Source organism: Urocampus carinirostris, chromosome 3 (assembly GCF_059441175.1).
Source record: "Urocampus carinirostris isolate Australia breed hairy pipefish chromosome 3, RoL_Ucar_1.0, whole genome shotgun sequence".
In the NCBI taxonomy this organism is placed as follows: domain Eukaryota; kingdom Metazoa; phylum Chordata; class Actinopteri; order Syngnathiformes; family Syngnathidae; genus Urocampus; species Urocampus carinirostris.
Genome location: NC_142351.1, coordinates 23,065,764 through 23,093,611, shown reverse-complemented (window position 1 = coordinate 23,093,611; position 27,848 = coordinate 23,065,764). Strand labels below are relative to the sequence as shown.

Below are 27,848 nucleotides of genomic sequence, written 5' to 3'. Positions count from 1 at the left end.
CCCAATTTTGCATAAAATGGACAAATTTGATTATTTTTCCAATGCACTAAGATCTATATTTGTTGGTATGGGACACAGGCTCTGGCATTATAATCATTTCTTAGATTTTATTAAATCAGCTAAACCTACACAGTGAAAAAGAATGTGCAAATTTAGCTTTTATCTGGAAAGCGGGTTTGTTTTGTTTTGTTTGGTTGAATTTTGTCTTAAAATATAAAGTGTGGATTGCCGCCCCGCATGACTGTTTGAGTCAAACATGTTCCAAAGTCCTGCCCTAGGTTTAACACCTGGAAAGGTTGTGTTAAACAGCCTAAATGTAGTATTTTTTAAAGTAACACAACAAGTGTATATTTTTGTGACTCTGGTTTATAATAATTTTACCTTTTAAAATAGAATCCATTAATGTCTCAAAATAAATACATAATAGCTTTTGGTATAGATTATTTAAATGATTTGTAAATCATGTTTTCAAAGCTTTTAAATTAATTGTAAGATCGTGGACGTTTGAATGTAATTTTACCTTTAATATTTAGGGAAAAAAATGTTACATTATCAAAACATTGCAGGGCTTTTTAGAGGCTCATACTCAATTTAGTTTTAAAATGTTTAGAAAAGAACCTGATAAAATAAGTTCGCTTCACCATGCTTGCTTTTCTTTCCTTATCCACGTCATGTTATTTTGGGTGCATAGCTAACATAACCTCGATGAGCATAAAAAAAGAAAAAGAATAAACATTAAATTAAACTCAAAATAAAATCCTCTCGAGCGCTGCCCGGCACTATGATTGGGTACATTAGAGGTCGCTTTAGGTCAACCGATTAGGTGACGTCACTGGATATCCCCGTTAACGCCCACCACTGTTTTTACACTAGACAAAAACAAACAAGATGGCTGCTAATACGCAGGCAAAGCGACAGCTGATTGGCTCTTAAGGTTTAAAACTGTGACACTATTGGTTTAAAGGTGATTGTCTTTCCTCATAGGTAAACCAACAGATATTTAAGTGTTAAAATTTCAATGCAGTTGTTTGAAACCTGTAATTGTTCACCTATTGTTTCAATGAATGATTTACTTTTCTGTTTTTTTAATGTATATACAGTACATATTTTTATTTTCTGTTATAACAGGACGTGTTGGTATTTACAAAAAAGTTACCCGCTTAAAAATTGGTTGTAAAAGTAGCATGTTATGATTTTTTTCAATGCTCATACGTTGCCCTAACGGAGCGTTGACCCGACCAATATGGCCGGCACATATGCGCCTAGTTAGCGGGCTGCTATGGTGCGCTGACATGTCTCAACCCCTCCATCATAGAAGTATGGCAACTAGAAAGCTTGCTCCATGTCTCGTTCCAAATTAAAATATTTCTCCGGGGTGCATCTTAGACAATTACTATTTTTAATAAACAGTTTGCCATACAAGATACATATTAATCAAAAAAATGTTTTACAGAAGCAAAACGAGAATAAAATATCTATATAGTTTTTTGTCTATACTGTACAATCCGTGTACGTGCCTGTTTTGGAAATTCCGGCCGTTTCTCGAAACCAGCTCTTTCGGCTCGGCTCACAAAAAGGAGCCGGCTTCCTCGGAGATTGTTTTTGTTTCTTTAATCTACATACTATGTATTATTGTGGAACGTCCTGCACGAAATTATTTAAAACTGGGGGGAAGAGAAAAATAAGCAGAAGAAAAGAAAGAAAAAAAGAAACAAACGAAAAAATAAAATGAAAATTCAGAGAGGAAAAGGAGACAAAAAAGGAAAAAGCTAGAAGGAAAAGAAAGAAAAGTATAAATTCAAATGAAAAATATAGATAGGGAAAAAATGAAGGAAAACAATGGAAAAGAAGTAAAAACCTGTGGGGAAAGTAAAAAAAGGTGAAAGCTAGGGAAGTAGAAAAGAGCGAGCGAGAGAAAAGAAATAGACAAGGTAAAAAGATATAAGTAAAAAGAGCTGGTACAAATATCAAATAGATTAAGGATAAAAGAGAGGAAAAAACAATGAAAGCTAAGGAAAACGACAGGTTTGAGGGATCTGTTTAATCAGTATATTTTCAGTAATAATGTTATAATCTGCATACAGTGAAGAAAACTAAATTATAATCACATTTGTTTCAGCCTACAGGGAAATTTCAATTCATTTAAACTTTGAACCCTTTAATGCAAAGCAACTTTAAAGTAAAGCAACATACAATCCTCGAAAAAACAACAGAATGTAAATTAAAAATCTGGTCTTTTAAGTTCAACAAACAAATAAACTATCAACTACAAGAATAAAAGTTTTTCTCGTCGAGAAGCACATGATCGCTGAAAAACACAGGAAACCTCGATTGAAATGTTTCACGGTACAACGATCCTTTAACCGCCATGGTCGTCGAGGCGGCACCCATTCCTCTCCTGGCCGCTCTTTGGGTGGGGGTTTTCTCTCCCATGTGAAACAGGTCGTACTAGTTTCCATGGTTACCAGTAGCAGGAGAAGCCGAATGATCTGACTCACATACAGCACTTTCGTCATGTAGTCACCGTTGTTTTGTGTCTAAAACATCATCTCGCCCTTCAGAGAAATGCTTCCCAAATAGAGTTTAAATATATGCGACCAACTATTTATAGATCCATTAAAAAAAATTACAAAAGTCAAGTCATGTGTATTTGTATAACCCTTAATAACAAAGAGTCTCAAAGGGCTGCGCATATCAAAGACTATTGCAAACTATTATTACAGACTATTGTGACACCATCCCCTGATATTGTCAACATAGTCAAGTCAAGTCATTTTTATTTGTATGGCCCTAAATCACAAAGAGTCTCAAAGGGCTTCACAGATTATTACGCTATATTACACAGACTATTTTTCAGCTGACGAGAAGAGTAGGTTATTCATATGCTATGGAGTAGAAGTGAGTTTTAAGCTTAGATTTAAACATTTCCACTGAGGTTGCAGATCGGATCAAATGTAGGTTATTCATATGCTACATAATAGAAGTGTGTTTTAAGCTTGGATTTGAACATTTCCACTGAGGTTGAAGATCGAATCTCAGGGGGAAGAGCATTTCACAGCACCGGGGCCCGAATGGAGAACGCTCTCGAACCTGCAGATCTCATATTGCACCTTTATATACTCCCAAAAAAAAAGTCAACAACACAGAATTCATGGAAATAAAATACATATTGATCAATCAGGAAATAATTAAAAAAAATCTAGATAGAAGAAAACTCTTGATTGGTGGGCAGCCGACTCCCGTCGATCACTTCCAAGAGCCGGGCCATAGAGCCGTTACGTTCACGAACGACACACCTAGAGTACGCGAGTTCAGGATACTAGAGTGGCTGTTGGGAATTTCAGGCGCATAGCTTTCTGCTTTCGTTTTGGTCGACCAGCAAACTCGACGTCCTCGGTACCGCGGAAGAAATGTCTGCCATCAGTCCCAATCGGGTATTGAGCGGAGGGCAGAGCGCACTCGAGCCGCAGACCGTGTTTGTCATCCTGGACTCTGCTGAAAGTCTTAACGTGCTTCGGTGAGTCCCTGTTATTTCCCCTCGGCCAGGCAGACCCGGAAGTCGTTTTGTTTTGTAAATGTTATTCATAATATTCCTATTTACGGGTCGCTAAAAGGGCATTAAGTCGGTGGTTTGCGTAACTCATACTTAAGTAACTTCAAATCGTATACTGTTCATTGGCAAAGATTAAATCACAAAACATGGAAACAAACAAACGAAGCGTAGATGTAAAAGTCTTCAAACATGGTCATTCATTCAATCATTCTTTTGAGCTGCTCACATGTAAACCCTTCTGTTGTATCCGGGTCAAAATAATACTCATATCTAATCGAAACGTGTCCCCAAAGCTCTATTAACATTTAGATCTACTCAATTCAGTCATTGTCCAACTGCTTATCGTGGGGTCGTGGGAGTGCTTGAGTCCATCACCGCTGAATTCGGGCAGTAAGGAGGGGACACCGTAGACCAGGGGTGTCAAACTCATTTTGACTCAGGGTAGGGGGGGGGCACACGATACAACACACATTCTCTCGGGTCGTGACTTGTAGATTAGAGAGAAATAAGAGAAAGAGATTGTGGGACAAAGAAGGAGAGAAGGGGAGAAAAAAGAGAGAGTGAGACAGAAAGAGAAGGGGAGAAATTGAGTGGGAGAGATAAATAGAAGGGGAGAAATCGAGAGAGAGAGAGAGAGAGAGAGAAATAGAAGGGGAGAAATTGAGTGGGAGAGAGAAAAAGGAGGGGAGAAATTGAGAGGGAGAGAGAAAGATAAGGGCAGAAATTGAGAGGGAGAGGGAAAGAGAAGGAGAGAAATAGAGAGAGAGAGAGAACATGATAAACAAAATAGATCAAAAGAAAAATAGTGAGAGAGGGTGAAAGAAAGAGAAAGAAGAAAATCCAAAGAGAAATAGAAAGAGCAAAAGAGAGAAGGAGAGAAAAGAGAAGGGAAGAGTGAGAGAAGGGGAAAGCAAGAGAAAGACCAAGAGAGAAAATGAAAAGAGGGGTAGAGACCAAAAGAAGGTAAAAATACACCGAAAGAAAGAAATAAAGAGGCACAAAGAAAGAGAGTGAGAGAGAGCGATAGAAATACAAGTACAGTATTTGTTAGAGGAATTTGGCTTTGGCAACATCAATGATATATTTCAACCTGCAGCTCATTTTTCTTGCACTTCTCTGAGCGTTGTCTCGCGGGCCAGATTCAATCCCTTAGCGGGCCTGATATGGCCCGCAGGCCGCCTGATTGACACTCTTACCCAAGACCATTTTGATCTAAATAACAGAAACGCATTACGAGGGAAAAAACGTCTTTACTTATTGCCCTGACCCCTCCCAATTATATTAAAAACATGAATACTTACAGTATGGCACATTTCTGCAGAGATTGCATTATAATGTGTAGTAGAGCAACACTGAAAAAAACGTTGCTTTGACAAAATTAGGTCTGTTTGAAGCTTTTATCCATCCATTATCTGCACCGTTTATCCTCAGTAGGGTTTTGGAGGTGCTGGAGCCCATCATAGCTATCTTCGGGCTTTGGGGAGGGGACACTTTAGAGTGGCAAGTAACCATATCTCATCTCATCAGCCGTACCGCTTATCCTCATTAGGGTCGCGGGGGGGCTGGAGCCCATCCCAGCCATCTCCGGGCAGTGGGCAGGGGACACCCTGAACTGGTTGCCAGCCAATCGCAGGGCACACAGGGACAGACAACTCTTTCGCTCATTCACACAGAGGGACAATTTTGGACCGGCCAATTCACCTGAAATGCATGTTTTTGGAATGTGGGAGGAAACCGGAGTGCCCGGGGGAAACCCACGCAAGCACGGGGAGAACATACAAACCCCGCACAGGAAGTCTGGAGCTGGATTTGAACCCACGACAGGTTCCCATGACATAACTGTGCCGCATAAGCCCTAACCACTGCGCCGCCGTGCTGCGGCAAGTAACCAATCACAGAGATTTTGATTTAAATAACAGAAACTCATTACGAGAGGGAAAAACGACTTTATTATTGCCCTGACCCCCTCCTCAATTACACTAAGAACATGAACACTTACAGTACGTCACAAAAGTGAGTGTACCCTTACACATTTCTTCAGAGATTTCATTGGCGTTATTACCTATGAGTACTTCCGCAAACAGTGGACGCATTGCGTGTGACGTCACATGTCCTCTTCTGCTTGTGGGAAACTTGTTGCCTCCTTATGGGAGAAGGCATAAAAGTCAAGGGGTTTGGATACAAGTCGCATTTAGTTGGAAGGCTCGAACCTGTGACCTCCAAATCTCGGGTTCAAGCGCCCAACCCTAAGGCCACCGAGCTGGTCTACGTCCGCCGCTCTGCATGAGACACAGGGCGCACCGCACAATAGGGCGCGCTGCACTATTTGAATAGTCTTGAGACTTTTCTATGCGCCTTATGGCCATGAAAATAGGGCACACCTCTAACTCTACTCTACACTGCTAAATGTCCAAACAAAGCTCATCTTGTCATGTAATACCATGTAAGTTGTTACTCTTACTATGTCTCAGGTGTGAATAGGGAGCTGGTGTGTTCCATTTGTAGTATAGCTCTCATAATCCGTCATACTGGTCACTGAAACTCCCCAAATGGCACACAATGGTAAGGACGTATTTGTGGATCTTAAAAGAATAATTGTGGCATGACAAGCCTACATAGTGTTTACTATGTTTGTGTACTGTAATGCTAAATGTAGTTGTTCCTTGTCCTCATGTAGGTTTTAAATCAAGAGATGGTGTTATAATTGTCTGCAGTTTGTATTAATCTGTGGTCTGTGCAGTCCTTTGAGACTCAGCGTGATTAGCAGTGTTCCAAAAAAACATGACTTAACTCAGATGATGTGAAGCATGTGTGGCGACAACCAAGTGAGGATTACAAAGATGTTTGTGTCGTGCCTACAGTCAAGGATGATGGTGGAAATGTCATGGTTTGGGGCTGCGTGAGTACAACTGGAGTCTGGGAGTTGCATTTAATTGAGGGAAACATAAACTCGTGCATGTACTGTGGTAAAACTGGAGCAGAGAATGATCCCTTCCCTTTAGAAACTGGGTCACAGGGCAGTGTTCCAGCATGACATTGACCCCCAACCACACCTCTAACATGATTATGGTTTTTCTCAAGGGCTATGTGTTAAGGTGATGGACTGACCAAGCATGTGTCCAGATCTAAACCCAAAAGAACATCTTTGGGCCATACTCAAGCGGAAGGCTGAGAAGCACAAGATCTAGAATATCCCCTAGCTCAGTCATGTTGTCACTGAGTCGGGGAGCCTGTGAGGCTCTGGTGAAATCCATGTCCAGAATCATTAAGGCGATTCTGCTAAATCACGGTGGTCACACACAATATTGACACTTCTGGAACTTTCACTTTAAGAGTGCACCTGTTTTTTTTAACCAGGTTTTTTTTCTACTAATGGCTATATTTTGATGATTTTTGAGGGGAAAAAAATAAATATAGACAGCTATACACAGACTACTTTTCATTGTACCAACGCAATGTTTTTACAGTGTTGTTCAGTTCAATGTTAAAATGAAATCCATGCATAAAAGTGAGGAGTGTACTCACCTTTGTGACCTACACTAGAACTGATAAGTGTTCAATGTAGACTAGGAGTCGCCAACCTTTTTGAAGCTGAGTGCTATTTTTTTTGTCACTGACTAGTACTCGATAACCTTTTTGACTCCGAGCCATGACAGCCATGATTTTGTTAATCCATTATCTGCACCGCTTATCCTCATTAGCTATCTTCAGGCAGTGGGCAGGGGACACCCTGAACTGGTTTCCAGCCAATCGCAGGGCACACAGGGACAGACAATTCGCTCGCTCATTCACACCTAGGGATAATTTGGACCGGCCAATCAACCTGACATGCATGTTTTTGGAAGTGCCCGGAGGAAACTCAAGCAAGCACGGGGTGAACATGCAAACTCCGCACAGGAAGGTTGGTAGCTAGATTTGAACCCATGACCCCAGAACTGTTCCGCACACGCGCTAACCCCCGCGCCGCCGTGCTGCCATGATTTTGTTAATATATAGATAATATATATTAAAAAAAAAAGTCTAGGAAAAGAGCCACGATATATATTTTGGGACTAAATTTAGACAAAACCACTAGACCTGCGCTCCAGACAAAAGCTTATTCTTCAGCTTAATTTATTTCACTGCGTGAAATTTGATGATTTTATATTTTTTATGACATAAGAATAATACTAGAGCTTGTTTCCTAAATACCTACATAACCTGTCCCCCTCCCGCAATGACTTAAGATCATTGAGGGTCATTTTGACCTTCATTTTTTCATAAATAATGGTTTCAAAACGAGGTGCAAGCAGTTATTTTGTAAAAACGTCACAAAGTTCTGCAATAGAGAATCCCAACGTATTTACTCTCGGCGCAGGCGGCCCAGGGCGAGAAACAGGAGGGGAGTGCTTACGCTCTTTACATAGCTCCACCCATCCCTACCATTCACTCAATCAAATTGCCCTGGGTGCTCTTCTGCTGTTTTAGTAAATCTACAACACAGATTATTTAATGAGCTTCCATATTAACGATTCCATAGCGATGTACAGCCAAAACAAAATACTTTTGGGTGTGAAACGTGACTGTAAATTATTTGAAAACCTGACCTATATATACTGGACAGTACCGCCAGAAACATCAGTGTAGGTTAGGCTTTGTGTGTATTATAATAGGCATCATTCATGTTGGGAATGACATGGAAAACATTTGATTGGAATCAATTTTGTCTCCTAGCCATACATACTCATAAAAAGAGCCATATATATAGCTCGCGAGCCATAAGTTCCTGACCCCTTGGTCAGAAAATTCCTGATTCTTTCCACTTAAGGCGTGTTCAAGGCAATACGCGCAAGAGCAGGCCATCTGATGCCTGTGTGTGTGTCAAGATTTGTTTTCTTTATTTAGTTAGACGTCTGAAAGAAAATACATAGATAGATAGATACTTTATTCATCCCCGCAGGGAAATTCACATTTCCAGCAGCATCCCTGCGCTGAGAACAATACAATAATGAAGCAAAAGGAATACAATATACAAATACCCAAAGTGACAGGCTAATACCCACTGTAGCGTGTTGTATAGAGTATTTTAATAGTGCTACATAAAATACACACTGCAAAAAGAAAATACGGTAATGTGCAATGTAGGGGCTGTGGTTTAATGTGGGCCTTTACTCCGCCGGGTGGAGTTAAAGAGCCTCATGGCATGAGGAAGAAAAGATCTCTTCAGTCTGTCCGTGGTACAAGACAGTGACAGAAGTCTGTCGCTGAAGCTGCTCTTCTGTCTGGATATAATGCTGTGTAGTGGATGTGATGAATAAAGTAGTCACCGTCGAACCAAATTGTAGTTATCTGTGAGCTTATTTTTTCATAAGTTTTATCCTTCACCCAATGATTAAGCCAAGCCATATACTTGGCATTCGAAATATTTAAAACTTCACCACAAATCACCCCCTAATAATTAACTCACATGTGTATTATTGGTAGCTTCTGCCCCCTAATGGAGAGATAATTTAATTGTTGCCCATCGATGTCATTACTGTATACTGTACTCCAAATTGAATAGAATGTGTCTGTTTGCCCAACATTGTGAAATGTTATTTTCTGATTCACTCCTAAGTTTTTCTCATAACATATTCATGCTCTACATAAGAACCCCACTCACAAAAGACTACAACTGAGTAAAAACAAAAAAAAGTGGAGTGGACTCTCTGTCCTGCATAATTTTCCTTTTTTTTCCCCCTAAATTCTTTGCTATGGTGAGGATCCATTGTACACGTAAATATACACCCAATTTACTTTTCAAGCATCTTCAAAGCAAGCTTTTTCACAACTGTGCTTTGACCACGGACAAATGGTATGCTTAAAAAAAGCAACGTTTTGATTTTATGCAGAATGTGTTTAAATTTGTGCTAAGGTCAACTGCACTAACACTCCTCCCTGAACTATGTTATTCCGGTATTTTAAACAAACACAATTTCTCATACGACTGTTTTTCTTGTGGATAGTTGACGCACACAATGTTTAAAAGGTGTCATCCAAGGAAACTATTTTCTTTTTCAAATGAAGAGATCTACACATCTAGAATGCCCCTAAAATTGACTTTCTGAAAACGTACTCACAGAAAATGCAGGGTCAAAGGAAAACAACAAGATTCTACGTAAGAATTTCCTAGTAGCAGCTTTATGGAAAGAGGAGGGGGTCTTTGTGGTGAGATGTAGGACATGACTCAGCTGAAAGGCACACACATTCTTCTGATTGTTTTTTATGCTTTTGGGGTGAAGGGGGGAGAGGGGGTGGGCTTCAGAACTGAGGAAGAGGATGGAAAAAAATACACACATTGTCATCCAAGCCAGCAGACATTCTTGCCTGCATGCCAGATTAAACATCGGGTGTGCGCAAAGTATGATCCCTTTGCTACGTATGAGCTGCTTCTTTTTGTTCCTGCCGTTTTGGATCATCTCTATTTTTTTGCTCTTTTAATTATTGTTTTTATTCGTAAAACAAGCCAATTCAAATATTGATCAAGACCATTTAATAATGGCTTAGATAATCGATTCATTGTAACCATATTGATTGTAAAGGACCAATCAACGCATCAATATTGGGCTGATGCCAAAATTTAAGGTGTAATATTTGGCTTTCGAAACTCTTCAATTGTCCCCCTTGTGGCTGTATGGCAGAGAACTTCATGTACGTGTGGCTGGCAGCTGACCTTTAAGATTGTAGGGGGTGTTGGAGAGTGACCTTATACACGTCACTGCAGTTTTTTGTTAGTGTAGAATGAAAATGGTGTGTGTGAGAAAAGGCCTGTTTTAAGTACAGTCCAAACACCAACCCAAAAAGATGAAAAAAATAAAAGTTTATTCCACCATGTCTAAGAAATGCACTGGAGTTTGACAGAAGCAGCTATGATGACACAAGACAAGATGTCGTCAGCAAGTTAAAAAGTTACAAATTTCATACAGCACCTTGAAACATAACTTAAAAAAAACATATATCCGTTACTCATTTTGAGGAAGTGCTTCTTCTGTCCTAACTAAAACTAGTGGATTATGTCTGTCCATACAGAGTGGAGTCTGGTATTGTCGCTGACATTGAGGCGGATGCCCTGCTGCCGTCAGACTGCGATACCTTCTACCAGATCAAGAGTCAGCCAATCTCTAGCAGGTAAACCCACCAAAATCCGGACTTTATTAAAAAAAAAGAAATTTGAGAGTCAAACTTTCTCCTCAGTGCTTCAGCGAGTGGCACATCTTCCTCCTCCCTGTCATCGGCCTCTTCCGTGCCGGTGGCAATGTCGTCCAGGTAGGCGTCTGGCTCTATGGCGTCCACGCTGACATTCTACACTGATGCTGCTCTGTCCTACAGGGTCCTGATGCGTCAAGATCTGATGCGGCAGCAGGCCCGGGAAGAGGAGCAAAAAGAGGCGCAGCAGCAGCTCCTGCGGTTGCCTGCCACTTTGTCCTCATCCCCTGTCTGCGTCAGCGTGGCGCCCTGCGCACCGCCAACTCAAGTCCCAGTAGAGGTGCTCAAGGTACGTGGAAGAAATTTGGGAGTTGAATGGTCAATTTTAGGACTGGGACTGGCTTAGTTATATTCTTTATTTTCTGAACTATAAGGCCCACCCAAAAAAAACCATATAGGCCAGAAATTTGATGTGTGCCTTATATATCGGTTCAATTATTGATCAGTCGATATGTTGGTCATTGACCGCAATTGCACAACAATGGTGACAATGGGCATCAAACTTAGATGTAGGTGGGGAGAATGCTGGATTGATTCCATTGGGCTAGTAGAGATACAAAAGAAACAAAAAAAGCATGGGGTCTTATTGTCACACAATTTTCAGTCATGGTGCCAAAAATAATAGAATAATGAGAAAACAAATGGATTAACAATCGTTTAAAAAAAAAAAAAAATCTCTATTCAGCACAAACTAAAGCTACCCAATTAACCGAAATCAAATTGATATTGCGATGTAACGTAGTGCGCCGGCCAATCAGAGGCAAGTTTTAACGGCACTAGCCAATAAATGCAGGGCAGAGTTTGCAAAAACAACGCTATACCACACACATCTCGTGTGAGCCTCGTACTAACGAAAAAGACGGTTCTCTAAAAAGAGTTGGAATTCCCATCTCTGCAATGGACCCTTCGGGTGAGATTTAATTTATTATACTCATTTTTTAGTAGTTAGTTCACATGTTCTGACATTGTCTCATTTTCTTTGACGTTTCTAAACGGAATTCTGACCTAAAGTTGAATGCACTACACGATTGTTTTTATTAATTATCGTGGCAAAAATCATATGACGATAATGGTCGTTATCGTTTTATTGCCCAGGCCTAAATCCAATTCTGTATTTCAGTGCTCCCCAAACTTTTCCCCAACCGGTATAATGTCTGACAATATTGTTGTGGTCGGACCCAATGATAACATCAAGAATTTGGTACCTTGACTAAAAATAGTGTGATGATGATATTTAATCTAATGCCTTTTCATGTGTCGTCTGTATACCACGAGGTCGAGTGGATATGATGCGACATGCCCCTGTTGCATCCAATGTTGTGCAATAGTGATCAGGGATACATTCTGACTGATCAATGCATTAATCAGGTATTTTTTTTAATGTAACACTAGCCCTTACTGTAGTTTAAACATCCATGTACCTTATAGTTCAGTGTGTCCTATATAAAATAAATTAAAAAAAATATATTAAAAAAAGACTTATGGGGTGGGGGGATGAGCCTTATAGAGTGAAAAATCTGGTACCTTGAGAGGTTTGCAACTAAATAAAAGAACAAAATACAAATATAAAGTTTGAATGAAGCTAAGTTAGTTACACCTTGCATTTGTTTTATTTTTATAACATTAAAATACTGTACTACAGAAGTCAAAGACTGCTTTGTGTCAGTATAAAAAAAAACACATTTTAGCTCATGTGCAATGTGGTGTGGCTAACTTGTTGCTACTCTTTAGGTGCAGACCCATCTGGAGAACCCAACCCGGTATCACATCCAGCAGGCCCAGAAGCAGCAGGTCCGACAATACCTCTCTTCTGCTGTTAGACCCGATAGTGGCAACGCTTCAGGACCGTTATTGGGCTCGTCCCGGAGCAGCCAGGATGCCCTAAGCAGTCCCAAAGTGGAGGTAACCTAAAATTAGATTGTTAGAGTTTGTGTCGACATCTGAGTGTTCAAAAATCTGCACTAAATACGAAAAATTCATTATAATCCATTTGAATTTTATTCACCCGTTATTTTTTCAGGAATGCGGTATTCTAACTAACTCATTAATTTTTCCATCGTTACTGACCGTCAAAAGCGATGCGTTACTTTGAATAAAGCGGTTTTCCGCTCTCCTCAGAGAATGTTTACATTCACATCTTTTCGAGTTATGTCACTATTTAAAATAGCGACTACAATATAGTTGGAGAGCAATTGCGAATATAGATTCTCCCAATGCACTGAAAGAAAAAGTGAATGAGGGCTGTTTCGTGAAATATTGGAGCACCCAGACTCGTGTTGTTTGTGAACAATGAGCCGGCTTTTAGGAGTGGGAGCCGGCTATCCAGAGCTGGTTCTCTTTAAAACGCTATTTTTCTCATGTGATTGCTCAGAATGCATTTTTTCATGGATTTTGTTCCGTCGACTTTTAATTTTTTGAGTGTAAAAAGGTTAAAATGGTTTTGTATTTTATCCTTTTCTTTGTAGATGAGGAAATGAAATGATCTGCATTTATATAGCGCTTTTCAAGTCAATGACTTCCCAAAGCGCTTTACATTGTGCTTCACATTTCCCAATAGCGGCCGTGATCTGTGCAGCCATGTAAGGCGCTAACCTGCTTATTGGGGGCAATTGGGGGTTCAATGTCTTACACAAGGACACTTCGACATGTAACACGGACAAGCCGGGATTCGAACTGGGATCCCTTAATCCTAAGACGATCGCTCTACCTCCTGAGCTACTGCCGCCCCAATGTATAAATATTTTAATGTTTCCTGTGTTATCTTTGCTTTATTTCCCCCTTTTTAAAGTAATTAATAATAATACAGAAACAAATATTAATATAAGGAACAACCAAAACCCCCTGGGAAGCCAAAAGAGCCAGGCTCTTAGTGAGCCGAGCCGAAAAAGCCAGTTCTCTAAAAAGAGTCGGAATTTCCGTTTCTACAACGGACCAGTCGAGTTAGATTTATCATATTAAACACACTTTATATTGTTTACTGCAGATTGTTATTTCATGAGAATATTTACTGTTCATTTCAAGTGTAGGATAAATCTGCTGCTCGTGAGGTGCAATTAATATTTCAAGGTTCCATAACACAACTTACCTGTCTGTTCTTATCTTTTCAACCAACTCGAATACTGCTCAGAAAATTTTAAATTCTTTGACATACAACAGCTTCTTTTTAAAGTAACAGAAATGCTTAATTTCCCTGGTAACTAGTTGCTTTTATTAGTAAGTCAGTTACAAACTTGGTTACTTTTAGGAAGAAATCATAAGTAACTAAAACGATTTTTTTAAAGTGTCGTGCCCAACGTGGGTATATTTGATTCAATGTAAATAGATAAAAAAAATCTACTCCAATTAATCTGGTATTGATTACTTTTTGTAAGAATCAAGAATATTACAAGAGTTTGTTAAATTCTAAACTAAATAAAGTGGAGGGAGTCAAATATTTATTTTTTTGAATACTACTTTTATTGTTGTAATATAATAATTCAAATGAATATGTAATGGAAAAATTCAAAACTTTCCAACCGCAATGAAATTCTCTTGAGTAGGGCATTCCAAGTGAGTAACAAAATACAAAAAAATCAATATAGGTCATTCACTGTCAGATGACATTGTTATGTTCCCTGCTCTCCGTTAATGGTACTGATAAAATTATATTTTCTCATAAATCCATGATAGAAAGACAATCAAGTCATTCTTTTTTAATCAATGTTGAATTGTGTGAATCAATATTATTTCCGTGAACTTCTTTTCACCCAACCCTAATGAGAACAACACAAGATGTGATCCAGTTGGTCCCATTTTGATAGATAGATAGATAGATACTTTATTCATCCCCGTAGGGAAATTCACAATTCCAGCAGTATCCTTGTGTTGATTATTAACAGATTGACAGGATGGCCTCAGGGTGCTGTGTTGTAGTTTAGCAACAGCGGAGTGGATGACGTCACACGCTAGGCCAAAAGTTTGACATCCCTGCCCAGGATTACACCACCTCGTGTTCACGTAGATAGCGAGTCCACCTCCTCTCCGCTTCCTGCAGGCTTTTGTGTCTCTGTTTGCCCTAACAGCGCTGAAGCCGGGTAGCTCCACGTTAGTGTCCAGAATGTGAGCCATGTTTCCGTAAAACACAGCAAACTGCACTCCCTGTACGCTTTGTTTTCACCAGCACAGCCAGTTCGTCGGTCTTATTTGGTAGAGAGTTCACATTTTCCATGATTACGGACGGTACCGAAGGCTTATATCGCCGCTAGCCGCTTAGCCTTCACCTTAGCTCCGGCTCTACAGGAACGAATTGGCCCCCCATCACGCCGGCACGAGAATTCTTCAGGGCAAGGAGTTGATTCCTCGAGTAAACGCATTCTTGTGCGTTAAAACCCATAACGATACAAAGTAATCCAAAGTGTAGTTGTCAAACGGGACGAAAAACACAGAAGATAGAAGCAGACAATAAAAACAATAAATCACAAAAATGTCGAAATAACACGGAGCTGCTGGAGAGGCTGCTGGAGAGGCCGCTGGAGAGGCTGCTGGAGAGGCTGCTGCTCGCGGCGGTGCCTTTGATGTTATATGATCTGATTTTTTTTACAGAATTAAACTATCCTATGTCTATGTGCTTTGTTCAAGGACATCAGCAATGGTGTTATCTGCAGCTTTATTTTATAAAAAATAAATCTCAATAAAACTTTTAAAAGATAAAAAAACAAAGTTGGATCAATTATGCTTGAAAAATACATTCCTATTTTTGTTTTCTCTACAACAACATTTTGTGCAATGATGCATTCTCTTAACGCGTGTATATAACGTGCGTGTGTATAGACTGTATGCATATGCTTGTGTAAAATCTTTTTAGTCTTTTATCTTAGACGTCAATGTAACATGAAAGTATTAACAGCTTTTCATAATTTGGCTTTTCAGATGGAGGAGACTGTCGTTGATGACATAATCAGCTTGGAGTCCAGCCTCAGTGACGACTTCCTGACGCTGCTGGACTCGCGGAATCATTTTGGCACTACGGTATTTTCTGAGCATGGCAACGCGTTTATGATTGTGAGAGTGTGTGAATATTACAACCCCTAGCAAGATTATGGAATTATCAGTCTTGGACAAGTACTCACCCCGACATTTTATTCTGTAGAAAAAAATCAGATTTAAAAAAAACATGAAAAAATAAGTCTTTCAAAAGTGCAACTCCTTGACATTTTAGAAACACTAAAATAAATGAATGAAAAAAAAACTTTGTGGTGGTCAGTAAATGCTACTTTTATAGACCAAGCACAGGGGAAAAATATGGAATCACTCCATCCTGAGGAAAAACATGAAATCATGATAAACAGACAAAGAAATAACAATCAAAACATCGCTAGTATTTAGTTGCACCACCTTTGGATTTTATGACGGCTTGCAGTCTCTGAGGCATGGACTTGATGAGTGACAAACAAATCAATTTGGTGCCAACTATCTTTTGATTGCTCTTGCCAGATCATCGTTGCAGGTCGGAGCATTGCTGTGGACAATTTATGTCCATTTCTACCACAGGTTTTCAATTGGGTTGAGATCAGGGCTATTTGCAGGCCATGACATTGACAAGATGCGTCTTTCTCCAAGGAATGCTTTCACAGTTCTTGCCTATGGCATGATGCATTGTCATCTAGGAAAATGAGTTCATCATCCCCAAACTTTTTTTCGATTGAAGGAATAAGAAAACTGTCCTAAATGTCCATGTAAACTTGTGCATTCATTGTAGATTTGACCACAGCTAGTGCCTTTGCCTGACATGCAGCCCCATATCATTAGGGACTGTGGGAATTTTGATGTTTTCTGTCGGCTGTCCTCTTTGTAAATCTCATCAGAACAGCACCAAACAAGTTCCAGCGTCATCACCTTGTCCAATTCAGATTCGTGACTCCTCACTGATTGTAACCTTCATCCAGTCATCCACAGTCCATGTTTGCCTGTCATTAGCCCATTGCAGTTTTGTTCTTTTCTGTTTAAGCGTCAACAATAGTTTCCTTTTAGCTTTCCTTTAGGGTAATTCCATTTCATTTTAGCAATTTTGCACAGTTCTGTCGCATAAGATTACTCAAACTTCCCCCCCCATTTCCTTTTCATTTTTCTTGTTGTGTCTTTTCTGTTTTCAAGACATATGGCCTTTAGTTGTTTGCCTTGACGCCTACATGTCTTCCTTGGCCTACCAGTACGCTTGACTTTAACAACCTTCCCATGCTGTTTGTTCTTGGTCCAAATCTTTGATACAGCTGTGAACAGCCCACATCTTTGGTCTCAAGAGACATCTCTCTTGTTGGAGCCATGATTTTTGCCAATCCACTTAGTCAAGGAGCCCTCCATGGTGTGATGATTGCACTGTTTTTAACTAACTAACGATCAGACTTAATCTAAGCCAGGTGCCCAATTAAGGACAGGTCATTGACTGAGTGTGTCCTTATTTTCAACTCAAAATGCACTGATTCCATATTTTTTTTAGGAATTGTGTGAATCCATATTTATTTCTCTGCACTTGCTCAATAAAAGTAACATTTACTGACCATTGCAATGTTTTTTTCAGAATTTCTTTGTGTTTCCAAATGCCAATGTGTTGCACTTTGGAATGACATTACGGTTGTTTCATGTTTGTGATCTGAGTTTTTCTACGGAATAAAATATCTTTGTGAGGGCTTTCCCAAAACTGGTGATTCCATACTTTTTGCTAGGGGTTGTATGTGTGTGTGCAAACATTTCTGTGGGAAAGCAAGCGCGAACACATGAATTGGGTCTCCGCTTCTGAGAGGGAATGCCTTCGACAAACTATGTGTGAGAGATTACAGTCCAAGAAAGTGTGAATGTGTGTGTGTGTATGTCATTGCAAATCTTAATGCAAAGCAGAAAAATATGATGCGGCAGCTTTTTTTCCCCTCAATCATTCTTCGGTGTTGCTTACACAGATCTTCCTCTTCCTGGTCGACTTGCCTTTGTGCTTTTTTTGCATGTGCGTGTGCATGTGTCAAAAAGGCTGCTTAGGGAAGTTTGGAGGTTTTCTTTTTAAGGGATGTTTCCTCATTTTTCAACAGTTGCAAAACAGAAATAACCAGTACGTCTGATTTGCCTTTGTGCTTGCGTGTCTGCGTGTGTATGCGTGCGTGGGTGCACGTGTTTGCGACGCGATGCGGATTTTAGTTTTCCTGCAGGAGCATGATAAGACGAGACTTAAACCAGAGGTAATTGTATTTTTTAGATTACAATTTGCAAATAAAAACATTTTGTTTTTGATGTCTATTTGCTTGTATTGGCATTTGAAATATTGATGCACAGAAGACAGCATAAACGTGTTCGTTGTTAAATGGGTAAAACTATCTTTCTTTTTTTCTTTTTACTTTGGATAACATTTGCTGTCAATTGATGGTAATATGGGTTTAGTCTCTTAAGAGTTTGATGGGCTATAAGAATTTGTGTTACACAAACTTGATTTGATGCTTTCAAGTTATGGTAAAAAAAAAATATATTAATGAACAAACATTCATGCACTGCCATCTTGACAAAGCTAAACAAAGCTTCAGTGTTGGCAGTGAGAATGTATTAACTAGCTTATTTATGTATTAGTTATAATTTGATTCCTTTTAAAGTGTGTCAAAGTATATGAAGGGTCTTGAGAGTTCAGTGAACATACTTTATTGTTCAAAAGTTTGGGGTCATCCAAATCATTTTGTTTTCCATGAAAAAACACTTTAACTTATCAAATGAGTTGTTCAATGTCTGTGTTCGTTTTCTGGGCAGACTAAGATATGTTTTTTTCTTTGCCACTCTGCAGTAAAGGCCAGCATCTCTGAGTAGGCTCTGTAAATATTGACACGAGTGTTTTGCGATCACTATTTAATGAGACTGCTAGTTTAAGGACAGGTAAAGCGTCTATCAAACAAGAGACTCTAATGTTGAAATGGCGTCGAGCATGGATGCAGTGGCTCAAAGCTCTTCAGCTAATTTTCTATTAATTACTGTTCTTTTGTCTATCTTGCTTTCTCTTCTGGTTTGACTTAATTTTTATTTTATATTTTACTTTAATTCTTTAATGTTTTATTTTCAATTTTATTGTTTGTTAATGCAACATCCATTGTGGCCTGGAACGGGGACTTCCTCATGTGTGGTCCCTTCTCAAGGTTTCTTCATTTTCCTCATGCCGAGGTTTTTGAGTTTTTCCTTGCCCTCATGTAGGTTTCAGATCAGGGGATGGTATGATAATAGTCTGTAGTTTGCAATTATCTGTTGTCTGAGCAGCCCCTTGAGATTACTTGTGATTAAGGGCAATACAAGTAAACTTTACTTGACTAATGTACTTGTCCTCTTGTTAGGTGGTGCCTGTCATATCTCTTTTTATTCTGGTTAGAACTCCTCTTGAACAGCAGTGTACTTCTTGTCTATTGTCTTTAAGGCTGACTGGATGGAACGCTTTTGAGCATTAGTTGCATGACAGCTTCTTGATTCTGAGAGCAATCACGGTACTTACCTGAGCGTCTCATCCGCCACTTAGCAATGGTACGCTTTCGTTTCAGCTGCCAGCAACGGCGGGGAAGATGCCAGACTTCTACGGGGAGAGCGGCGTTAAGGCCACGGCCACGGTCACAGTGAGCAACAGCTGCCCGGCCAACTTGCTCACTGTCAAGCAAGAGTTGAACAGTGGGTTGCTGTTTTGTTGTTGTTGTTTTTTAGGTGTTTGTGTTACAATGTTAAGAGTGATGTTTATTGGCTGGATGCAAATAGTAGATTTGTAAACACATAAGACACATTGTTGGTTGTCTGAGATGAGATAAAAAATATAAAGGGTAAAAAGTAAAATATTTGCATCAAATAGTTTTTTTCTCTCCTTGATCGAATACACCAAATTATTACACTAAGTTATATTTTAGTTGATACAGTGGTACCTCTTAATAGGAGCTTAAGTTGTTCCTGGATCGTGCTAGTTGCTCCAATTGTTTGTGTAATGAGTCCATTTCCCTTTTTTGAAATATTTAAAATTAATCGGTCCATTCCCGTCATCCCAAAAGCATCCAAGTGAACCCAAAATAGCTATAAAACACTTCTTGTACCTCTAAAAAAACATCCAAATGGTAATTCTACATAAGAAATACAGTAATAAAACCGACAAGATGTTAATGAAATAAAATGCAAGTTTATTATGAGCACTTACCCCTGTGGCAGTCGCCCTATCATATTCCAAATTTCATATTAAATTGATAATTTAAAATTGTGTATGCAGTATAACAATTTTAATAATATATTTTTTGGTTTATTACGTGATGTGGCGTTTGTTGCAACATGACTGAGAATAAAGAATAAAAGAAAAAGAAAAATATACAGGAATTGTCTCCCTGTTTCGGCTCTTCTCCGGATCGTCTCAGTCACTGGTAGCAAACAACAATGTCATCGTTGAAGTTTAGCCTAATAAGAGAAATTGCAACCGATAATACGTGGGAGCAATTGGCTGAGGTTGACGTGTATGAGATTGAAAGACTGTTGATGAGACGTAAGCACTTACTGTACACTTAAAATTAAAGTTACTTCAACTTTGAATGAACGTACCCACAAAACATTTCACAATTTTTTTTAACTTATTTTTTGCCTGTAGTAGTTTGCATTTACTGTTGATGAGCGGTCTCTCGTGGTAGCCTCTGACAATGCTTGTGACTTCGATTTTCTTCATATGCAAGGCAAGATATATCCTCTAAATAAAACTAAGTGATGAACTGTATACCAATATTATCATATTTAGAGCTGCTCCTATAAAGAAGTACCACTGTATATTATTTTTTAATATAAATAAGAAGTTTCTCCTTTTTAGGAGCATTCTTTATTTTTGCACTTTTTTCATTGTTAATATTCTATTCATGTAAAGCATAATTCCCAAATGGAGAGTATGACTTTTTAGAATAGCAGTGACAAAGTAAATTTTTTTTACAATCAACTGTTTGTTTATTCATTTGAGTATTTTGTAAAATGTGTGTAACATTGTTAACCTTTCAATGGTTTTGGTAAGCTAAAGAATTTCCAAAAACCAACTCATCCATCTTGGAGCTGTTTTTTATAACCCTATCCATACAGCAATTTGTATCAAAAAGTTACTTATCCTTGACTTGACTGAATAGCCCACCGGTGATTGTTAAGAACCTCCCCATTGACGGACTGTGTTCTTTCTTCACTTTGATAAGTCAGCATAAGTACATCCTATGGCCCCAATTGGACATTGTCATCAATTCTCACTTCCTCTTCAGTGAGAACATTCTCCAAAGCCCAGTAAATTACTTCACCCAAAGAAATAAAGTAATTATACATGTATTGATTCTATTTGTGAAGAATTATAATCAATCATTTAATTTAATAAGTTTGATTCAATTAGCTCACCAGAAGGTCAAAGAATAACAAATCATAACCCAATATTGGATAACCTCAGTTCTTTTTGGCCGTTTTGTCAAGAACTAATCGAAACCCCCCCAAAAATAATGATGTTAATGATTCAGGTGTGGAGACAAAGGCGTTTATGAAAGAGCGACAGAAGAAAGACAATCACAACCTGAGTGAGTTTTTGACTAAGAATGTAACTAAGTTGCTTTGACATAATTTCTAAAAAAGCGCGTTTTGTTGTCTAGTCGAGAGGCGAAGACGCTTCAATATCAACGACCGCATTAAAGAACTAGGCGCACTTGTCCCCAAGACGCCAGAACCGTAAGTATTCTCGAGTATCCTCTCATAATCCACTCTTGTTAAGACACATCCGCTAACGAAGCTTTTTGATCGGACAGGGACGCTAGGTGGAATAAAGGAAGCATCTTGAAGGCTTCTGTGGATTACATCCGAAGACTTCAGAAGGAACAACAGCGAGCCCGAGACATGGAAGAAAGACACAGGCGACTGGAACACACCAATAGAACCCTAATGTTGCGAATACAGGTCTGTGGCACTCACTTGTCAACAGTGTGGGTGTGTAACTCAAGAAAGTAATTGGTTAACGTTACTTCACTTAGAAAGTAATTCCATTACCCTCCCTGATTACTGACACCCAAAAGTCCCTCGTTACTCTGAAAAATTCGGACTATAAAGGGCACCTGAATATAAGCCGCACCCAGTACAACTTTAAAGGAAAAAACATATTGTACATACATGAGCCGCACCTGACTATAAGCTTCATGTGCCCACATTGAAACACAAGGTATTGACAAAGAAAGACTGTACACTGGAAAAGTTTTAATAATATACGGTACCTTAACCAACTGGACTTTTGATAAACAAATACATGTTTGTACAGTGTCACCAGTCATTGAAATACGTCACATAGCATTAGAAAGCTTAAACTCTTAGAATTTGAGATATCACCATTTCAATATGTATTCATCAGAGAATCATCACGATCAGTCTGAAACGTAATACCCGAAAACTATGAAGTCCAAGGTCACTCACCATAACGTCCCCTGGCCATCTTTGGCTTCTTTAAATATCCGCGAAAGTGGCTTCATTACATCAAGGGCAATCCATAGAATTCAACCATGTTAAATATTTACTCAAACACACTAATGCCGATAGATAAATGAGAATCTGCGTTAAACATTTCTGCTTCGTTGGACGTTGCTTCTTGTAATCTGTTCGTTTCGCCACATTACTTCCGTTTACAAATAAACAAAAGCGTAAAATGACTCCCTGTATGGTAGCTAGCGCTCCCCTTTCGATTGACACCTTTTCCATGATGAGGGCCTGTACATGCTAGTTTTATTCCTGCACAAAGCGCGAACTTACATTAAACTTGCATCCTCCTCGACACATATATTCCACCTATCTCACTCTTAGCTTTACTGCTCGGGCGCCCCTGGTAGCGGTTTGAAAAAATGCATAAATTAGCCGCATAATTGCATAAGCTCTATGGTTAAAAGCTTAGGAACAAAGTCACGGCTTATAATCAAAATTTTATGGTATCTGGTTACAAATTACCGTAAATACTTGCATTGAAGCCGACCATTTAAAACGGCTTAAAAATAGCCACACAATCAATGAAATAGACGAAACCTGTCAAAGCAGTGAAGCTTTCATATTTCTTGTGTAATCTTGAGAGCATGCAAACATACACTAGGCCGAGACACTCTATCCCAGGGGTGGCGAACATGTGGCTCTAGAGCCGCATGCGGCTCTTGGCCAAAAAAAATCCGACTCTGCATCATATTTTCTATATACTGTGGCTCTTTACTTTGTTTCATCTTTAGGTTTTTTTTGTGTATTGAGGGTGGGCACTTTCCTTAATATCAACACAAGAACAATACTGTATTGTAAGGAGAGGAGTGTGTTATGGGAAATAATATGTTTTTAATTGTGTGTGTTTGTGTGTGTTTGTCTGTCATGGCAGGTCAGTGCGTGGTGTGGCTCTTTGACTCTCACAGTTGAAAATTTCGTCTCTTTGTGTCAAACTTGTTCGCCACCCCTGCTCTCTCCGTTTTGTCTATTGGCTTTAAATCACTCCTCCATTTCTGAGTACTGCCCAAGACATCTTTTTTTCTAAGCATGGTGTATTGCAAAAATAATTTTACAAGCAAAAAGAAACCAAAATTCAGAACACGTTCATTGAAATGCTGTGCTTACGTTTGCCCCATTGATTTTTCATTTGTTTGTTGTTCCTGTCTAAGCTATGCCCCCTCCCCACGCATCGCCGACCACACGCTACTGGTAGGGCACAACCAAAGTTGTGCAATAAAGCTGACCCCCTGTTTTCAGTATTTTGCTTTATAATTGTAAATACTGCTTAGATGCGGGTATATATGGTAGGGAGAAATTATTGTACTCTACGCTTGAGATGGTGCCACTGCAGCTGTATTGATTTGTAATCTGTAGGGCCATATTACCAAGCCAACTCCACTTTGACAACGTGATTAACTTCTTGATGCTGACGAACTGAAAGTTCATTCATCTGTCCTGAGCCTGGGGGGATTGGATACCGATTAGATTGGGATGAAATTCAAAAATGTTTTAAAAAGGTAATGGAGTAAGGCACAATTTTGTAACGATATTTGAGTTCCAAATTTTCTTACTAAAGCGCTGCAGCACGCGTTACTGAGGATAGTAATTGCGTTCCAGGGACGTGTTACTTTTTAACATGTTACTCCTGACACTGCTAGTCAATCACTGGTCCTGCCCAACTTTTACAAGGTTGTCGTTTCCAGGAGTTGGAGCTCCAGGCAAGCCTTCGCGGCGTTTCTTTCTCTTCCGGCAACACCGTTTCGGCAACCAACCCGCAGAGCTTTCTCACCCCGATGACTGATGTGGAGCCGTCGCCAGAAATGCTTGGCTTGGCCGAGCTGAACGACACTTTCTCCCCAGAACTGATGAACGACGCCGGGCTGGCAGCCTTGGACGACTTCAGAGACATCTTGATGGAGGACAGTGGTCTGATGTCGCCTGGGGGTGGTGCTGACCCAATGTTGTCCTGCGGGGCGTCTCGCTGCAGCAGCAGGGGAAGCAGCATGGATGACGACCTTTGATCAACTCTTTTCCTTCACACCTGATGCGGTTAACAGGCCACCATCCTTCTGTCATATTAATGGGAACACTACAATCTCTGATTGGCAGTCATAGTATCATCTCACCTCTATCACCATGTTAACCAAGCCATCTCTCTGTCATCATAACATGCCATCATCCCAACCAAGGGAATTACTTACTGAATTTATTCGAGTGCAGCGCACACACGTGTATCTTGTATTTTTTTAAAAATTAAGAATCGGTCCAAACTTTTGTTTCACCTTTTCTCAGCCAGAAAGAAGCATTGTAAGTGACCTTGTTAAATACGTACAGCCATAATCAATTCAGTTCAGTGTGGGTAGTCTAGAGAGGTCCCGTTGAAGGAAATTTTCCTTATTTTAAATTCAAGCACATCAATCTGGTGCATTTTAGAGCAAAATCAAGAAGCTCGATCGATGATGAATGTGTGCCCTTTTAAAGTATTAAATCATGAGTACATTATTTATAAAAAGCAGCGACACTGCAAACAAGTTACACCCACAAAGGATGGAAAATGAGACAGGAGTTTAATCCCCCCCCAAAAATCTGCTCGTCATCTAATTACACTTAAAAATATCCACCGGTAGTGTTGTTCCAATGCGTTACAATTTTAAGGTATCGGTGAGTAAACAGACTAACTCGCCGACATGAGTTTTTAATTCAGTTGAATTAAAAACTCTATTGGTGATTTGGTGAATTACGATATTAAATTTCAGTACCACTGCTTTTTTTACTGCTGCTATTACAGGAGGTTATTGTTGTATTGTTATTGTTTTTAAGCTGAAAATGCGGGCATGTTTTCTGTGCGGAACGCTTGGCGCTAAATGTTCTTTTTATGGTTGCCGAAAGTTAAAAGATGTTCATCTTGGAGAAAGCGTGAAACTCATTTATGTCTTATTTTCCCTAGTCGTCTAATCAGAGTGCAGGCAGGGCGGGACAAACACAGCATCAATTGAGTCAGTGAAAAAAAGCACTTTTTATGGCCTGACTGACCAAATACATTCCATAGCTTTTGCTATCCTTTAGATAATGAGAAATCTAAAAGTTATGTTGATTAACTTTGCATTTATATATATATATATATATATATATATATATATATATATATATATATATATATACGTAATATATTTTTAATTTTAGCAGTACAAGTTTATGAGAATCTGGCGGTACCCATTAAACCCTGGTGGCCCGCCAGAATATTTCTATGGTATAGAAAACACTGCATTTATTAAATACAAAATTTACAATAGCTATTTAATGTCTTTTAAAGTCTGATTCATCATCAGATACACCCAAGAGCTGTTACTATTCTCCTTGAGTTAATTGATCATGATTCCCAGTTGGCAGAAACATCTGTTTCCTCAATTTCTACACTTTTTTGTTTCCGTCATCATGCTTTTTTAAATTTTATTCATAACTTAAAGGGTGATTTTGTTCTCTCTATTCTATAACGTTGGTCTCTGGTACAGTTCATTTTTGGCTAGTTGCCTGTTTGCCTTAAAATTCAGCATGATCAATAATTCTGAGCTTAAAAGAGGCAACAAGTACCAATAGATCAATACAAACATGAAGAACACTGAATTAAAACTTTATGACTTTAGATACTGGTAACTGTATTGGTAACAGTAACGTGTAGCTCGTGTTTCAGTTTGGACGAGGCGAGGAATAAAATGAAGAGGCGCATCGCCTCTGCTCATGAGCCATCGAGAATAACCGTATATGTTATAGATAATCCATCCAAACAAGTGATTTGATACTAAAAATAGACCATAGCCGTGGGTGTCTTGTGGGTCGAGAGATGCGGTTGCATTCAATGATTTGCGATTGTGGTCGGCAATATTTTTAACTGATAAATCATTGCGCAAATACGGTAATACACTCCAGGTATACATCCAGCCCTTGTTAAAAGTGAGCACCCAAACTTCAAGTTCTTTTTTAGGTGACAAATTGTGCACGTTATACTCGGATAGATACGGTAACTGTATTCTCTTACAGTGATAACCATCCCTTGCTGTTCTTGCCCCACTTTAAACTTTTAGTCACCTGGGTAAAAATGTATTTTCATTTGTCAATGTAGTAAGTCTTCCTATACACCACACTCCTTCTGTCACTACGGTAATCAAACATCACATACATGCTAACCTGCCTTGCTAGTAGCATTATTGTTTGTCTTAGCTTCGATTTAAACTGCTAACAAGTGGGACCCCAGCTACCACTTGGTTGGTGCAAAAACAAATTGAAAACTATTTTCTGGTTTATATATAATATATATAAATCTGTTTATTAGCAATTTTACTAATTGTGGGCATGTGGATATCGCTGGTATCAAGCGGAAGTTGAAACCTCTGATGCAAAGCTTGTATGGTCTTCATACAACATCATACCTTCCATTGAAAAAAAAAATTGTCCCTTTTCAGGAGACCCCCCAAAAAAGAGTTTGTTTAATAATCGACATCTGTAAATACATATGCTTAAAGGTTTTCGGCCTGATTTCAGCGATATATTGGGTATATAGTTGACCGTTGTCCGACAAAAAGTTTACCCAGTCAAAGTTATCCATAACTACCCATTGCCACCTGAATAGTCCAAGAATGCAACTCCACATAGTCCTTGTGTTAGTTCATTTGATTTTCTTTCTCTTCATCATTCTGTTGCTGCTACAAATATTTTAGGGACCAAATTCCCACTTCAGGTGTTGTTTCACAATTTAACATGTTTACTTTGCTTACATTGGTTAGCAACTACAGCAGTTAGCTCACAATGTACACAAATTTGTGTTTGTAAACGTCAGCTGATAACTAACATGTCCGTTAGCATTTCCCCGCTGAGCGGTTACAACTAAATGAATATTTTTTGTGTATGTCTTTTTTTTTATAACAATGAAAATGGTCTAATTCTAGCAAAACCTGGTTTGCTATCAGGATCATAAAGGGAGTCATCTTTATAGTTTACAATCATGGAACATTGTATAATATCTATATACAGAAACTTTATATACAAATAAAATGATAAAACAAGTCTTTTTTTGGGGGATGAGTTTTCATTTTTAATACAAAAAATATTCAGTACTGCAGGCACTTTAGATAAATAGATGTTGCTCATAATATTTGAGGTTGTTGCAGAAGAAGGAAATGAGGCAATAATACTGTTAATCCCTCATTTCCACATGCTGGTTTTCTGGGTCTAAATTTTAGTGGAGCTCGATGATGAGTTTGTGTTGTCCTTGAGATCATTCTCTTTTCTTCTATGGATAAGCGCGCATATTTACAAAATATGGTGATTTCATGAAATGAAGGATATTTAGATTGTTCTGGCAGCCTGAATTTAGCAGAGATTTTTGCTAACACAGCCACTAGCCCCATTACATATTATAATCACTATTATTGCTACATTTTCAATCAAAAGATCATCACATCATCTCTTATACTTTGCTATGCGGCTGCACAGTAGATATATAACGATATCAGATCTTGAAGAATTAAAAAAACATCATTTTCATAAATTGAAAGATTTTTAGATCGTTTCTATCCTATTCAACCAGTTGCCGGCTTGG

At 39.0% G+C, this 27,848-nt stretch overlaps 1 protein-coding gene across 1 annotated transcript; it reads left to right on the top strand.

The window, feature by feature from the left end:
* Positions 1–3,273: 3,273 nt before the first annotated feature.
* On the top strand, positions 3,274–27,313 carry tfe3a (transcription factor binding to IGHM enhancer 3a). Its single transcript, XM_088331134.1, has 11 exons — positions 3,274–3,517; positions 10,601–10,699; positions 10,766–10,837; positions 10,901–11,066; positions 12,509–12,679; positions 15,686–15,784; positions 19,312–19,435; positions 21,274–21,330; positions 21,403–21,478; positions 21,556–21,703; positions 23,956–27,313. Exons 1-11 carry the CDS (start codon positions 3,411–3,413, stop codon positions 24,271–24,273), a joined length of 1,437 nt encoding a protein of 478 aa, XP_088187260.1. The 5' UTR covers positions 3,274–3,410; the 3' UTR covers positions 24,274–27,313.
* The last annotated feature ends 535 nt before the right edge of the window (positions 27,314–27,848 follow it).

Coding starts and splice junctions, on each gene's coding strand:
- tfe3a (XM_088331134.1), top strand. CDS start 3,411: ATGTCTGCCATCAGTCCCAATCGGGTATTGAGCGGAGGGCAGAGCGCA. Junction 12,680..15,685: donor TAAGCAGTCCCAAAGTGGAG/GTAACCTAAAAT, acceptor TTGGCTTTTCAG/ATGGAGGAGACTGTCGTTGA. Junction 19,436..21,273: donor TGTCAAGCAAGAGTTGAACA/GTGGGTTGCTGT, acceptor TTAATGATTCAG/GTGTGGAGACAAAGGCGTTT.